Source organism: Lonchura striata, chromosome 17 (genome assembly GCF_046129695.1).
Source record: "Lonchura striata isolate bLonStr1 chromosome 17, bLonStr1.mat, whole genome shotgun sequence".
NCBI lineage: Eukaryota > Metazoa > Chordata > Aves > Passeriformes > Estrildidae > Lonchura > Lonchura striata.
In genome coordinates this window covers 2,955,272-2,972,583 of record NC_134619.1, presented here as the reverse complement: position 1 = coordinate 2,972,583, position 17,312 = coordinate 2,955,272, and the positions used below count along the sequence as shown (strand labels likewise).

The 17,312-nt window shown below is 51.8% G+C and overlaps 1 protein-coding gene across 1 annotated transcript; it reads right to left on the bottom strand.

Moving 5' to 3' along the window:
* Positions 1-1,243: 1,243 nt before the first annotated feature.
* On the bottom strand, positions 1,244-16,189 carry RBM38 (RNA binding motif protein 38). Its single transcript, XM_021553553.3, has 4 exons — positions 15,906-16,189; positions 15,070-15,193; positions 14,398-14,452; positions 1,244-3,298 (listed from the first exon to the last, which is right to left on the bottom strand). The coding sequence occupies exons 1-4, from the start codon at positions 16,071-16,073 to the stop codon at positions 2,998-3,000; spliced, it is 648 nt and encodes a 215-aa protein (XP_021409228.1). The 5' UTR covers positions 16,074-16,189; the 3' UTR covers positions 1,244-2,997.
* Positions 16,190-17,312: the final 1,123 nt, after the last annotated feature.

The following is a 17,312-nucleotide window of genomic DNA, read 5'->3' as shown; positions in this document are numbered from 1 at the left end:
TAGCTTTTTTTTGTGCTGGGACAACATAAGGAGGTGGAAGAGGATGCTCCATCAAGCAATGCATTAAAGAAAAAAACAAAAAGGTACTTTTAAGCAATTTCAAAATCATTTAAGCCCTTGCCCTGTGCCACCCTGATCAGTCAGGAGCCAGGCAGCCTCTGCCTCTCACCCACAGCCCACTGCTCGTACTCTGCAGTTCTTGTCCTTCTACCACAGCAACCCTTTGAGCTCTTCCCACTTTCCCAGCACGGGACAGGGAAGTGCTCGGGCTCCTTTCCAGGGCAGCACCTGGCAGCACAGCCCTGCTCCCATTGCAAGGGCAATGGCAGAGCTCAGGATTCCGCAGTTTCACAAGGGGGTTTTTGCAAACAGGAAGGAGGCAGAGCCTGGGCTGCTGTTCTGATGTGGCTGCTTCTCGAAATGAGCCCGGAGCGAAGCCGAGCGGGATCCAGGAATGGCATGGGCAGCGCCGGGCCTGCGCCCTCGCTTCCTGGCAGGTCGGCCACCTTTCAGGAAATCAGACAGCTAGATGGAAAATCATCACTCTTTTCACTTCAGAGCACTCTGCACATGTGTTTTTCCAACAACAAACCCGTGTTCAGCAGCCTTGCTGTCCCCACTGCGCGGGGGAGATGCGTGTGCCTGGCTGAGGACAAGAGCCAGCTCAGCAGTGCCAGGCACCCCAGGGCTGCTGGGGCCAAGGGCTCCCCAGCCTCCCCCAGCACCCCCACCCAAAAATCCTCCCCTCCCTTCCCCTCCTGACAGGGAGAAAGAAGAATTGCTGAATAATCTCCAGCCCCGATAGCACTTCAAAGGCAGGGCCCGGGCCAGGCTGGATGCGGCGCTCGGCTCTCACTCCTCTGGCAGCCCCACAGCCTCTCCAGAAAGTAATGACTTAAAAAGGAAATAAATGTCACCCACAAGGCTGTAAGCAAAACCCCGGGCAGGATGAGCAGAGCCCCACCAGGATCTGCATTCTCACGCAGCACAAGCAAGGCAGGAGAGTTGTTTCCATTCATCAGGATGGGCTCTTCACTCCGAGGACTCCTGATGACATTAGACATGCCCACCGTGGGCATTTAAGGGCAGCCACAGTGCTGAACTGCCTCTGCTTTCATCCTCCTCCCCCAGGATGGCTTCAGGCATCACCACCTGAACCAGCAGCAGATGCTGGTGCCAAAAACACGGCCCTTCCTGGCACCCGGCCTGCTGTGGCCTTCACGGAGATGAACCAGATAACTGGCATGATCAAACAGAGTAATTTTATTTACTTGTACAGATTAATTCTTGAAGGTTGTAATTGTCAAAATCTGAACACCAAACTTCTAAAGCAAGTGGGTTGGGGGAAGTCAAATGCAGCACCGGAGCAGCGAATGAGGCTCAGGGGTGGAAGTCTGCTGCTGGCACCTGCCTGGTACCACCAAATCCCCTTAACCAGGACAGACCACTGGCAGACCACTCACTTTCAGAAAAATTCTATTTCAGAAAAATAACCCCCAACGTATTTTAAGCAAACAACAGAAGTGATGGCCCGAAAACTCTGGGATGAGATCCCATCTGCCCCTACTGCCTCTGGAGCTGCACCAGCATGGCAGCACCTCCCACCCTCTGCTCCAAGCAGTGTGAGGAAGCACTTGGCACCAGCCCACGAGGTTCTGTGAGCTCAGAAACCCTGAGGTAACCCTGAGGTGCCCCTGAGGACAGGGTGGGACACGCTGCAGGATGGCAGGAGGGGCTCCTGCCACAGGACATCCCCCAGCCCACGCTGGCACACTCGAGGGTGAAACCCAGCATGGCCAGACCAGGTGGGCTCGGAAATACTCCCTAAGGCACTGCAGCCGAGCAAACATGGTACCAATACAGCACTGAATAATCTTAAAAGTTAAAATAGTTTATTGCTGTCTTTGTAGAAATGCACTTACATCGCCTGTTCTCTTCCTTTATTTGGCTGTTGGATTACAGGCATAAAAAGGTTACATTTACCCATTTGTTCAGTGACATAACTCCTTTTTCTCTATTGCTCCACTCGTGATATTCTCCTAAACCTTGCTGGCCAACAGCCCCAAATCTCTTTTACATAAATACTGTAAATGTCTCCATAGGTTGCAGCATTATAACAAAAGATCTACCAAAGTAGACAAAATGTTCAGTATCCTTGGTTGTTTTTTTGCATTTAAAAATATACCTAAATTTGAGATAATCTTAACAGAGTAACAATTACAATAAGAAAATAGTACAGTGCGTTGACTAAAGGAATATTCTGCTCTCCTTCAAGCCAATATTCCCTTTTGCATGTTGAAGTGATTCAGCAATTACTTAAGAACTTTTACCTACATACAATAATTTAGTAAAATGAGAATTAAACAAGGCAGATACTTACTACTATTCTTCTGTCTGCAATTCACAGCTCATGCGAATAAAATCGCAATAAATATTAAAAAATAGTTTTTCTTTTGCTTTTTTTTTTTTTTTTTTTTTCTGTAAGGCATCTCTGAGTATTACAAAGTTTTTGTACAACCAAAAAATAAGATTGCTTTTTTTCCGTGTTCTCCGAGTACCTCTGTACCTCACCAGTAAATAAGAGGATTGTAGGCTGGATGAGGAAGGAAGGGGGCAGAAAAACCACAGGTGATGGAAGCAGACCGCGATATGTGCAAGAACCTGTCGCTTTCCTGTGAAACATTTCAGCCGCTTTTAGAACATCTTCAAGACAGTATCTGTCCAGATTGAAAAAACAAAAACAAAAACAAAAAAAAGGGATAAAAAACTTACCAGAAGTCCACTTTCATAAGCACAATCAGCCCTCAACACTATAAACAGCTTAGGCATCGATATGCACCTACATACGGGAGACAAAGGCATGGAGGCGGGTAGAGGAGGGGGGGACGATGATTTTTTTTTTTTGGTTGGTTTTCTTTTATTTTAATTTTTTTTCTTTTTTTTTGCCGTTTCGCTGTCCCAGTCGCATCCCTGCAGGGTGAGAGATTGTCCGGGCCCTCACTGCATGCGGTCGGGCTGCAGCTGCTGGGGCTGGTACTGCACGAAGGCGGCGGCGGGCGCCGCGGGCGTGCCGGCGGCCAGCGGCGGCTGCACCGCGCCCGTGTAGCCGTAGCCCACGAAGCCGGCGGCGGGCGAGGCGGCGTAGGGGTACTGGTCGTAGGCAGCTGTGGTGTACTGGGAATAGGCTTGGCTGGCGGCCGTGTAGTCGATGTAGGGAGACGTGATGGACTGCACCGGGGTGGGGATCACCACGCTGGGCTGGATGATGGCTTGGGGGTAAACGTAGTGAGGCGTGAGTCTGCCGAGGGAAAGGGAGAGGGTTAGTGAGGGGATGGGAGCCTCCCTGGCTTGCACAGCCCCATCTTCACTCCCAAATTCGTGCGCGTCAGCCACGGAAACGGTGCTGCCCCCGAGCTGGGGGATGAAAAGCAAACGCTCCTAGACCTCAGTCTAGCAGCAGTCCATGCAAGGTGAAGCATGGGCTGCTAACAAATACACATCCCCTGGTCCCCATGGCTTCTATCTCCAACTATCCAGGCTGCTGAAATCCAAAATAAGCTCCCTGGAAGGCCGTGACACAGCCTCTGGCTCACCTCATTTCCTCACACCCTGCCAGCCTTTCTGCCTCCTGTATTCTCCATCCAAACTTGCATGGAGGAGGGTCCTGAGGACCCACAGCCCCTGTGGGACATCCCCTGGCAGCAGGGACAACGTGCCACCCTCCACGTGTCCCACCAGGAATGACCACTGACCCCGGGTGCAGCCCCACACCCTCCATCCTGCCAGGTGTTATCAGTTACTACACACTTACACCATGTTTCCACAACACTGCATGTTTAGGGAATGCTACAGGGTGCTTGTTGTAAAACATGAGATATTCATGCTGCTTTCTTCCCCTAGTAGCACTCCCCAGTAGCTGGCAGGGCAGTGACACTCCTGTCACATCTGCCCCTGGCACCTCCGCTGCCCTTTCCACGAGGACCCAAAAGTGCAGCTTCTCCCAGGCTTGTCCCTGCCCTGAGGAGCTGTGCTGCTGAGAGGAACTTAACAATGTCACACCCAATTAAAGTCCACAGATGGAAAGATCCTGGAGGTGATTAATGCAGGAGTGCCTACTAATTTGTTAGAAACTGCTAATGAGGAGGAAAGGGGAGGGGGGAAAAAAGCATCAAAATGAAAGGGCTGTATTTTCCAAAGTGCCCACATCAAGGTCTCAAGAAGTTGGGCAAAAACTGTGCAAACCTGAAGGTTTAAGTACATCCACACAAACTGCCAAGGCCCAGGCTAAAATGGGGAATTTATGTGGCCTGAAGAGTGCTGCAGGGTGACACATCTGGGGTTTGTTTAAGGAATAGGGGGTGCAGGCTATCACCAGCAAATGGCACAGTACCAGTGGAACATCAGAGCCACATGCACCCTGGGGAGAAGAAGGTCCCTTTGGCCACTGCTTGCTGAACCACATAAGGCCACAGAATGAAGCAAAGCCATCCCCTAAAAGATTGTGCCAGCCACCCTGTCTCCAAACCCAACTCATTTTGGCCAATAAAAATTTCCCAAGGTAAAATTCTGCAGAGAGATTATGCAGATTCAAATATTTTGGGGATTTTTGTGTGGATGTGTGTGACAGCACATTTTCAAACACAACCACTTTTAAAAGCCTCCCACAGGCTCTTCACAAGGCACAGGGCTGTACGTGGTTACCCTCATTCTACCTGAGCATCCTAAATCTCAGCCACCACCTGCAGCATGCTGGGGTCCACCTGGGGCTGGTCCCTCCTACCCAGGGCTTCTCCCACTGGCTTTCCAACCAGCACTGGATGGTTCAGGCTGCTCTTCAGACAGGAGAAAGGCTTCTCACAAACCAGGGCTCATCTGAACTGAGTTTCCTCTCCTTTTCCCACTCCCATATGCAGTTTGTTTTTGCTTGAGACAACTGGCATGACAAGAGGATGACTGTTCTCTCCCCACACAGCAACACTGCCTCTGAGATCAGGGTCCTTCCATATGGCCAGGGAGGAGGGGTGGTGGTGAGCAGCACCTCCACCTTTAATTCAGGGTAAGACCTTCTTCTGAGGCCACCAGACACCCCTGGACAGCAAGGGGGACCTCACAGTCCTCCAGCCCATAAGCACACCATACCCAGCATCACCCTGTGGGTAACAGGAATGAGATGAGGCAGCAGAAATGCACAGAATCCCTTTTTGTTCAGCTCTGCTCTAAACTGAGGCCAGCACAGCTGAATCAGAGCTGGAGCTCAGGCACCAGCTCAGCCCAAGGGCACTTCATGTCACACACTCACACAGTGGCAGCCCCCTCTTGGAGGAGCAGGGCTGAGTCCCACCCAGGGTTCCTCATGCCTCTCACGGTGGGATTTTCTCTTTATTTTGTTTTAAATAACTCAGAGGTGCAATGCCAGGGCAGGCTTTGCCCATGTTTACTGCTTTACCCTGGGTAGATCAGCCAACAGCCTGCATCCCAGACTGGGGATGGATGCTCTGGCTGCTCCTCATTTCTCCCTGCCTGTCACCAGGTTTCCTGGTACTCCAGGGCCCAACAAAGTTAAAATCACTCCACAAATGCAACAAAAAATGTACAATCCACTAAAAACCACCCAGTGGCAGGAGGGGCCTGTACTTTTCCTGCCCACAGGAATTCCACTTGTGCTCACCAAATGCCCAGGACAGCCTGAGCATCACCCTGCATGAGCAGGTCCTCCATGTCCCTTGCTGCCACCCAGCTTCTCTCCTGAGCTGGCACAGCCCATCTGGGGGACGTGGTGCCATCAGGGTGAGTGGATATTCCCAGCTCATCCCAAGAAACTCTGCATTACTGGCTTTGCTTTCACATACAGAGTTCCTCAGTGGGCTTGGAGACAGCAAATCTGCAACATCCTGCACTACCCTTTTCCTTCAGCGAGGAAAAACTCCAGCTTTTCAGTGCTACTTGGAATGAAAAGCACCATTAGCTTGGAAGGCAGAATGTACTCCTGGGCCCTGCTCTCAGAAATCCACCCCACCAGCCCAGTACATACATACACAAGCACACATCACTCACAACAGCTGGTACTGCACTAAAAAATCACACTCAGCAACTCCAAGATCTGCTTCTAAAGGGAATGCCAATGTAAAAGGGAAGGTTCTTTTGGTCTGTAGGATTTCAATAATTCAGTTAGACATTTCAATCAAGATATTATGCAGTTTGGTCTTCTGAATTAGGTGGACAGATGGCAATTCATCAATCAAACCAAACACACAACCCAAAGTAAGGTCACTTTGATGACTTGCAGCTACAAACAAAACAAACCAGTGCAGTAGGATGAAGTTCTCTGCTGGCTACATTTAGCATCCACAGAAAATCTCGAAATATTTCCCCTTCTTCCATTACTCCTGAACATGATCTTTCAGGAGATAACAAAAAGCAAGCTGTTCTGGAGTTCTCTTTCTAGAAAACAGCAAACTCTAATCTGAATTTCTACAGGATGAGTCACAGCTGTGTTTTAAGATGCCTTTCCTTTCCTCCTTCCCTGCAGTTCTCCTCCATCCCCCACGATGGGCCCTGCCAGCCAGAGGAGAACTTCACCAGAAACACACACGGTGTGATTATAAAACACCAACCAAGTGATCAGCCGTGGCCACCACACACCAAAGTCACCCCGTGAGCAGCAGAGGGATGAGATGCTGCTGGCACAACAAGGAGCCACGGGCAAAGCCACCCAGCACAAGGAGCATGGTCAAAGCTAAGCCCAGAGTCACAGGAGGGACAGCAGGAGGGACAGCAGGGACCTGGCAGGGCCCTGGTGGTGCCAGCCCACGCTCCTGACCACACTGCCCTGGCAGACAGAACTGAACCAGAACAGAGATGGTGACAGCCACTGGCAGAGGGACACGGGCTCTGTCCTGCTTTGGTGGGGGACAGAACAAAAGGGGCCCCGTTTTGGTGCAGGTCTGGGTGGAGATGTTCAAACACGTCAGGGGAGGCACCCGTGGCTCCAGGAAGATGAAAAAGTCCCTTTCAAAACCTGCAACCAACCAGGTCCCCCCACCACAGCAGCAGGGCAGGGCTGGATGGAGGACAGCAAGAAAAAAAGGGACAAGTCAGAAGGAAATGTGTCCCACTTCTCTCCCCAAACACTGGGAAGAGGAACGAGCTCTCATCAGCAGAGCTCATCTCAGAGACACTTGATGTATTTGACTATTTTGTATCAGATTTACACCTAAAATGTGCTTTAGCTGCACCTTCTCAGCTCCCTGCCATCCTGCAGGACTTCCTACACATGAGCCATGAGCTGTTCCTGCAAGCTGCTCCTGCATGCTGCACGAGTTTGGGACAGCAACAAGGTGGGAGTTCCTGACCCCCTCGGTCTCTGCCAGCCCTGCTGGGAGCTGGTTTTGTCAGTTCTGAAGAGGTGGAGACAGCTGCAGCCCTCTGTCAGGAGGGACACGGCATCACACAAACATTTGGGAAACAAGGAGAGGCACAGGGCTCTTGGCAGCCTCACAGAGATCAGCACACAAATGCCACCACCACGACCAGCCTTTTATTCCTTGAAGAATAAAAGAAACAGAGCCCTTTGTGTCTGCCAGTGAAGGCACAAATTCTGGCATTTGACCCCAGGAATTTGGCCTCCATTTCCACTAGAGCTGACCCACTGGCTGCCACAGGGACGCCCACGCTGCCACAGCACGTGGTGGCAGGGGGTGCTGGGTGCTGCAGGACCAGCTGAGCACAGCCCCTGGGGATGTGACACCTCTGCACGGCAGAGCCAAAGGTGTATTTTGAAGTGGGCTCCTGAGTTGCAAGCTGCTCTGGGAAGCACACCCCACACTTGCACTGGCAGTGCCACGGCACCACGGCAGAGCTGGAGATGCAGGCACTCATCCTGGCGTCATTCCCACTCCCAGGAATCGTTCCTGAGGGACACTCCCAAGCCAGCAAGCACTCACCTCGAGGAGACCCCCAGGGCACGTGTGTGGGGTGCAGGCAGGGCTGGCCGCCGGTGTCATACGGGCCCCAGCCACGATGACAGGCTGTGGAAATGTGAGAAATTCAGGTGCTGTTCTCAGCCCACACACGAGGAGGAGGCTGCAGGATGTCCCTGCCTGCCCAGCAGCACTCTCACTCCAGGAGGGCATCACAGTTTATCCACTAACACTTGGGAGCAGATCGGGACATGGGTTGTGCCCTGATCACTCCACCATCCCTCACCATTCCCTGACAGGGCTGGGTTCGAACCACAACACGACAAACCTCCAACTCCTGAAGTGTCCCTACTAAAGCTGATTTAAAAATGCACTGAAATGTCAACAGCTCATCAGCCAGCTATCCCAGCCAGCTCAAAGTCACACAAGGATGAACTCTGCAGCTCCATGGGACTTATCATCACCTGCTGCAACACGACACAAACACAAAATAGCAAAGCAGTTGAGACAATTTCTGCTCCTCTTGTAACTGATTTGCTTGTCTGCCTTCTCCTCATCCCTCTCTGTCCCTCTGAGAAGATTTACACAGCACCCTGTGCAAACAGGTGCAGGACTGAGTTTCCTGCTTCCCTGCTGGGAGCAGATGTCACCACACCAGTGGCAATCACCAAGGCATGATGTGCCACAACACTGTCCCAGACTGCAGCCAGTGGGAAAAAAAAAAAAAAAAAAAAACCCAAAACAGAAAGAAGTAAAAAACATGCTGCAGACCAAAGATGGGAGTACATCTCACAGAGATCTAATACTTTTTCTCAGCTCAACCAAGAGTCTGAGATCAACATGCTGAACTCCACCATGAGTTTTAGCCAGGCTCAATGACTTTATCCTCTGCATCTTGTTTCCCCCACACCCAAAGGAAGAAGGAAAAAAAACCCAAAAAAACATGATCCCAAACAAAGGCATGCTGGGCCAGACCAAAAATAGTTTTGGAGAGAAGCAGGCTGAAAAACACTCAGGTAGCAGGAGATAACATCTGCCTGAAACAAGAGCCATCTGGCACCAAGGAAAAAGCCACATGGAAGTTTATCCACAACTAGTCAGCTCTCCAGAGAAGGAAAAACCCCTCCCCTTTCCAGTTATCAGCACAGCCAAACCAGAAATTAACTGACAGAAGAAACAGGGACTGTTTCACACAAGTGCACAACAGGAACCTGAGTCCTTCACCATCCTTGTGAGGAACCTGGTAGGATGGTTGGGAAAACCAGGGTCTCCAACAGATTAACCCAGGAAGCCCCAGAATTCTCCCTTTGACTGAACTCTCCAATTTTCTTCTGCAATTTAGAGAAATCAATGGCAGAAACATCTCTAGTCTTCTGAAGTACCTGACAAGTTCTGGAATAATACACATCAGTAACTACTTTCAACTGGTTCCATTTTTAACGAATTTCTTTCTTTACACATGATCCCTTCCACTGACCTTTCATTAAAACCATCCACTCATTTGATTTACCTAAACCCCTTTCTTGGAGAGATGAGGTGTTTTGAAGCAGAATGCTTCAGCTATGGAAAAAGCAATGAAATACCTCTTTTTGATAAAAGAAGGCCTACACTTGATAAAACAAGTAATTAAGTAATTTCTCAGTCAAAAAAGAAATTCCATTTTAAGAGTTTGTGATCTCTGCTGCCAGTTGTGCCTCTGTGGTAGTAGAATGTTTAAGACATCTCAATGTAATCCCTCCACAGCTTCCTGCAAGCTGGAATCATGGGGGATGCCTGGATCCAGCGTGGTTTTTCCAGCCTCTGCTGCTTTGGCCAGGGCAGCTCAGGTCTGACAGAGGAGAGGTAAAATGCTCAAAGCTGGTGACAGGGAAATTGCAGGGGACAGCACAACCCTGTTTACAGCACTTGGAGACTGAGAAACAGGAGACTGAGTTTTAACTCCGAGGTCCAGGACTTTTCATCTTTTGTGATCATGGAGTATATTTAGCTCTGGTATGTAGCTTGCCCCCATCCGTGGGGAACAAGTTCTTCATAAAAGTTGTATTTAGAAGTGACCCGGTGTCCTTGCTACCAAATTATCAGCACAACAACTGTCTGGTTCCCTGGCTGGTGCCCTCAGCGCCAGGGCAGGATGCCCAGGGCTGCATTCATCATCCGAATTACTGGGCATGTGCTTAATACTATGAGTTGGGGCCCATATGCCAGCAGCTGCTCAAAGGAAACATGAGATCAAGCACAAGCTGAGCTGCTCTAGAAATTCAGATGTGTGCATCAATCTGCCACTTTGGGCCTCTGTGGCACCAGCCAGAGCAACACAGGTGAATTTTGGATGTGCCACTGCCCAGCTCCAGCACCAACAAGAGAGGAATCAGGGCTCTGCTGCTGAGGAGGATGAAGAGGAAATCCACCAGAGGCAATGGAATCACAGAGAGCAGAGGCACAACTCAAGCCACGTGCTGTAAAGACAAAGCTAGAGCCAGCTCAGGCTGTCTCCATCACACACAAGCCCAGGAATGGCTCAGATCCTTCACCCAGAGCCTGTCCCTTGCAACAGGTCTGAGCTCACACATCATTCACACAGCCAAGTGTGAGGTCACTGTATCAGACCACGCTTTTGTATTGTTTTACAGGCAGAAAATGAGCAAATTCTGTCCCAACCCCAAAAAATAGGCACACCAAATCCTTGGGTCTGACACCAGCATTTGCCATCTTGAAGTAGATGTTCAAGAAAATTCTCAAAGCTGTCAGAGCTGCTTATAAATACATGTTTACACTTAAAAAACACAAAATAAAATAATAAAAGAATAAGAAAAGGATTTCTTTCCGACTGGCAAGCATTTGGTCTGAACAGTGGTCACCATGCATGAGAACCACAGTTGAAGCTGTTTGGAAAATGGATTTGGACATTTCTTAGGAAATGCCTCCTTTCTCCCCCAAGCTTTCATGCTCCTGGCACAGGATAACACCAGGTGCTGGGTGCTCCATCCACGTGAGCCTGGCAGAGTGGGATGGGAGCCTCCAGCTCCAGCGGGCAGTGGGAAGCTGGAGCAGGGGGATGCCAGCTGACAGAGGCTGGGCACAGCACGTGCCCTTTTATAAGTATAACCACAGAAAAGATGAAAGTTTGTTGCCTTTCATTTTTAACCCAATAGAGAAATGTTAAGGATAAACAGCTGCAAGGGAGACTGGGCTGATACAAAGAGAGACTTTCTTCACTTCTAACTGCAGCAGCATCAACGCATGAAATTTTAAACTCAAAGAGTTTTAACTCTTTCTGACGTTGCCAGAGACCAAATGTGGGTCAGAGGCAGGGGGCCACCAAAACAAGTAACTACACATGGATGGGGTCTCTGGAGCAATGATATCCAATGTGCAGCTATGGAAAGAGCTGGATCCTGCCACAAGAGACAGTTTTATGTTTGCAAGAGCTCAGTCACTTACTCAGTCACTGGTAGATCTCCCACACAGATAGCTCCTTCGCTGAGGCACAGCCACAGGAATGCATCTGCCATATGCTGTGTCCAGAGCAGCAAGCACAGAGGAGAACCAGGGAATCCCCAGACTCAAACCTGCCTCCAACCTCCAGAGTCCCAGAGGAGGGAACCACAAGGTGGGACCAAGCAGCTCTGCCACGTCACCTATCACATGAAGCACACCAGCTGCAGGGACACTCTGGCACTGCCAAGTGCCTCCAAGCAAAGCAGTCTGCAAGCCCCAGGCTGAGCCCCAGGCTCAATGCTGCTTCCCTAAACTCAGCAGCCAGATCTCCAAGTCACTCTGACACAGACACATCCTTTGCCTTGCATTACTGTTAAGATCTCTGGTTACAACAAGCTAGAAACTTCTTTTCCAAACAGGATTTACTACTGACTCCATGCTGTCTGCTGTGCAAGTGCCTCCCCTGCCAGGACAGCAGGAGGAAGGAGAGAGGCTCCTCGTGGTTTCTCTTTCTGTTCCGCATAGCCCTGGCAATATTTACAGCTGCATTTAGGTGTCTGGGGCTGACGGGGGGAAGCCTTCAGTTTATAAATAATCCTCTCTGGTGTTTGGGTGATTTTCATAGTTTCCATTCATTTTAGGTTTCACCAAAAACCTGCGTTTTGTGGCTTGATAGCTGGGACATGACTGGCTGCTTGCTCTTCGTTAACGGCTGTTCATTCATTCCTGCCCTGTCAAGCCCAGCTCGACCACCAAGCACCCTGTGCCCCATGACAATCATCTTTTGGAAACCACAATGCCAACCCCTGGGCACAAATCCTTTGCAGAGACAGAAACTGAAGGAGGGAGAGCCAGGCAACATCTCACACCAGGGGCAAAGCAGCGGAGCCACTGAGCTTCCTTTGGGAAAGGTCAGGATCCACCCGGCGTGTGCAAACAGACAGCAGCAATTCAGTGACAGACCCTGATAAACTCCTCATCTACCCTCACATCCCACTGGGGTCAAGGAAGTTGTGGGTTCAAGGGAATGAAGGAGTGGAGCTTGGCAGGCTCTTAGTTTTGTTGGTCTACTGAGGAGACAAAGAGGGAACTGGCAGCCAAGCTCTGCTGCTTGACTGAGCACCCGAGGCTTTGCTCAGAAGCCACAGAGCAGCCCCAGTTGTGGTGCTCAGGTAAAGGTGGTGCTCAGGTAAACACATTCTGCAAAACCCACATTTCCAGTGATTCTGCTGCAGCAATGACTGAATTCAATTAAATTCTTGTTTACTGATGCTTGCAAATAATGATATATAATCCCCTGCCTCCAGCCTTCCATTCTCCTGGTTCCTGTCTCTTGGCAACTGATAAATAATTTATAATGCTCTCCGCTGTATGTGCTAACTGCAGCTCTGCTGGTTTAATGATGAAACCAATGCCTAAGAACTGCAACAGGAACTGTCTAGATCACAAGGAGCATGTAATCAGTCGATCCCACACTCCTCTGGATGTGAAACCAAAAGCAAACTGTTGGAAAAAAAAAAATGTTTTCAAGAGCTGTGGCTGTGAGGTAGGAAGGGCACCCAGAAAACTGCAGATAATCTGCAAAGTGCTCCTGCCAACAAGAGGAGTTTTAACGGGCTTCACCACTTTGCTCTTCTCTGCTCCCACGTGTGGCAGGGCTTGCCAGAGGCTGCTTTTATTGGCAACTTCTCCCCTGCACTCCCATGCAAAAGTCTGTGGGTTCACATCTCCAGGTCCTGCTGCTCTGGGGGCTGTGAAAGCTCCTGCAGCCCCCATGCAAGGAAAGCTATGAAAAAGCAGCATTTGGTCTATGCAGACTACTGTGGCTCTTGCCCCAAAAAAGGGGAGACTCTTCCTTTCATGGCAGATGTTTTTCAGGGCTTTCCAGCAGAGCTGTAACTGCTTGTGAGAAGTGGCGTGTTTGAACCACACAGAGCACACGTACACTGGGTGTGCACCATTGTGCCAACACAGCCTCTCACATCCCTAAACTCATGGAATGAGATTATCCAGGCAGTTGGCAACTGCGGCCATAAGGGCAGAGGAATCAAAGTTTTATTGTTAGCAGATTTTTTTCCTTTAAAAAAAAAAAAAAAAGAAACAAAACACCCCCCCAAAAAAAATTGAGTGGAGAGCAGGGAAGGGATGAAGTATTGCTGTTGACAAAGGCCAAAATCCCATCTATTTATATTAGAGTCACACAAAAACCACATCAGGGCAGTGCTCAAAAGCTTTAAAAAATGCACCTACTTTCTTAATGCTCTTAGAAAATAATAATAAAAAACCTTATCAATATTCACTTTCTGAAATGGTGTAAAAAAAGAGCTGCATCAATCATTAAACAGTTAAATGAGGGCAGTATGACAGTCACTATTGTTCTCATGAAGCACACTTGTCTTTTGCCGAGCAGCTGCCAGATCCTATTAGATGTATAAAAAGAGGACTTTTCTAACCGAGTAGGGATGGTATAAGCTATTGAAAACAGCAGACAAAAGCCCACTTTTGCAGACTATTCAAGCCTTGTATAACATCTGTCCAAAATCAATTTTTGACCTAATGTTACTTTCATTAAGTAACAGACTTTGTTTCCAATGCAATTTATTTTCTAGGATAAAACTGTATCCTAGGCGTTATTACGTGGGAAATGGCACAGAGGAAGCAGAGGATCTTATTTGAGAAACATGAGAACAGAATTTGCTTAATTGTTTTGACACCTTAAGTACTATAATAGAGAAACTATTTTCCATTTATTTGAATTCCTGTGAATTCTTGAAGCTGGCAAAGCAGCGAGCAATGCACTGGGTTTATTTTGACTAAGATTTACTGAGGATAAAGAAGGATCTTTGGGAATTACATTGAAGCTGACAAATGCACAAAACTTCTGAAATCTCCACCAGAAATAAAGTACTCTGAACATTAACAACAGCTGTTGAAACTGTCCACTCTTGACGACGAAGGCTTTTTCACACATTTTAAATAATGAGGAAGTTGATTTGTGAATCTGATTTCAAACAGACCGTTAGGAATCATTTCCACTTACCCAAAGGGTCTCTGAATGAAGGCTGGATGTAGCTGCTGCACACCTATGGTAAAACCTGAAAAAAAAAAAGGTTCAGAAAAAAAAAGAAATATTAATGAATGGCATCCATTGTACCACTCAACTCCTAACACACAGGCAGAATTACACCACACGTCTTTGCATTTGATCTGCTATGAATGTGAGCAAATTCAGAGCCCCATTTAGAAACAAGTTAAATTTAACATGCGTATGTGATATGCACGAGGAGCAGATGGGAATTCATGATGAAAGCCCAGTGTGAACGTGCTGCTATGGAACAGACAATGGGGAATAAAGCCTTATTTTACACACTGGGGACTGCAGTCATCAAACCAAAGGGAGAAATGACGAAGTGGTTCTTACTGTTCATTCTCATGTAACAAAGAGGTTAACGGGCAAACAGATCTGCCGTGGAAGGAAACAGCTTTAACACAGTTATAGGAACTTTGGTGAGTAATCTTAGTGCAGCAGGGCTGAGGAAGAAGATACACCAAAGAGGTAACTGGACTACGCAGTGCCCTCAGCCAATAATCAGAACTATGGGGGACAGATAAATGTGCATCGTCAGATCAGATGATTCCAGCCCGAGGATCTTGTTTCCTTGTCTTACAAGTTATTCTAATAGAGAGAGATGGGATCTCCTGGATGGCTCACCAGTTTGAATACTCCTTGGTTTTGCTCCCAAATACGCCAGGTTCACATTTGCTTTCCTGCCGTCAATGATGGGGTTTGGGTCTTTGCAGGCTCTTTCAGCAGCAGCTCTGTCTGCCATGGTCACCTGGAATCGAGCACAGCCTTGTTTGTAGCAACAGAGCTTTGTAAACACTCCAGCAACAGGCACTAAGTGGAGTTTATTTATTGTTCTATTTTGAATCGGGAGCTGAACTCCCTTCGTGCAGCCTCGCTTGCACGGCGAGATGGGAAGGGCTCCCGGGACTCGATGGAAAAGCGGGCGCTCCCGGCTGGGCCGGTGCCAGCTGTTTCCCCTGCCCTTCCACCTCCTCCCCGCGCCTGTTTCAAGAAGCCGCTGGAGCCCTTCCCAAAACCCCGGCGCAGCGGAGCTCCGGGCAGCGCGGGCGGGACGCGGGGACATCGGGAGGGGCAAGCAGGTGCTGAAGAGAACGGCACCGGCCGGGCCAGCACGGGGGGCTCCTCCCGGGACCCCCGCCTCGCTTTTGTCCGGACCGAGCCCCTCGTTCCCGCAGCGGGCACAAACTCCGCGGCAGCGCCGGGGGGTCCGCCCGGCCGCACCGGGAGTTTGTCCGGCTACAAGGGGGCTTTGTCCGGGCGCACCGGGGCTTTGTCCGGGCGCACCGGGGCTTTGTCCGGGCGCACCGGGGCTTTGTCCGGGCGCACCGGGGCTTTGTCCGAGCGCACCGGCGGGCTCGGCAGCCCCGGGCTCCGCTGCCGGCGCCTTCCCCGGCGCACGGCGGGCAGCGGGGGCAGCGCCCGTCCCGCCGCGGAGCGGAGCAGAGCGGAGCGGCACTTACAAAGCCGTATCCTCGGGATTTGCCGGTCTGCCGGTCCGTGATCACCACCGCCTCCTCGATGTCCCCGAAGACCTCGAAGTACTTCCTGAGGGAGGAGTCGGTGGTGTGGTAGGGCAGCCCCCCGACGAAGATCTTGGTGAAGGTGGTGTCCTTCTGCACGGTGTGCATGGTGCCGGGAGCGGCCGGCCGCGGCCGGCATCCACCCCGAGCGAGAGCCGCGCCCCGCCGAGCCCCCGCGGCGGCCGAAGGCAGCGGAGCGGCGGCGGCTCCCGGGGCCCTACAGCCGCCTCATGGCCGCGCCTGGAGCCGGAGCGCGGCCCCGCGCCCGCCCGCCGGTGCCGGTGAGTAGCGGCGGCCGCGCCGCCCCGCCGCCTTTGTAGGGCCGCGCGGCCCCGCCCCGCCGCCGCGCAGGGGCGCTCGGGGCGCGTAGTCCGGCCCCGCCCGGCCGGGGGTCCCGCGGCGCGCCCGAGCCCCGGCCCGCGCACGGACCCGGCCCGCACTCGGATCCTGGCCCGCACTCGGACCCGGCCCGCGCACGGACCCGGCCCGCGCACGGACCCGGCCCGCACTCGGACCCGACCCGCACAGGGATCCTGACCCGCACTCGGATCCTGAACCGCACTCGGACCCCGGCCCGCACACGGACCCCGGCCCGCACTCGGACCCGGCCCGCACAGGGATCCTGACCCGCACTCGGACCCGACCCGCACTCGGACCCGGCCCGCACTCGGACCCGGCCCGCACTCGGACCCGACCCGCACAGGGATCCTGACCCGCACACGGATCCTGACCCGCACTCGGATCCTGACCCGCACTCGGACCCGGCCCGCACTCGGATCCTGGCCCGCACTCGGACCCGGCCCGCACACGGATCCTGACCCGAACACGGATCCTGACCCGCACTCGGACCCGGCCCGCACACGGATCCTGACCCGCACACGGATCCTGACCCGCACTCGGACCCGGCCCGCACACGGATCCTGACCCGCACACGGATCCGATCCGCACACGGATCCTGACCCGAACACGGATCCTGACCCGCACACAGACCCGGCCCGCACTCGGATCCTGACCCGCACTCGGACCCGGCCCGCACAGGGATCCTGACCCGCACACGGACCCGGCCCGCACTCGGATCCTGACCCGCACTCGGACCCGGCCCGCACACGGATCCGACCCGCACACGGATCCTGACCCGCACACGGATCCTGACCCGCACACAGACCCGGCCCGCACTCGGACCCGGCCCGCACACGGACCCGGCCCGCACTCGGATCCTGACCCGCACTCGGACCCGGCCCGCACTCGGACCCCGGCCCGCACACAGATCCGACCCGCACACGGACCCGGCCCGCACTCGGACCCGGCCCGCCGCACGCTCCGCGGTCCCCGCCGCCTGGGCTCGGA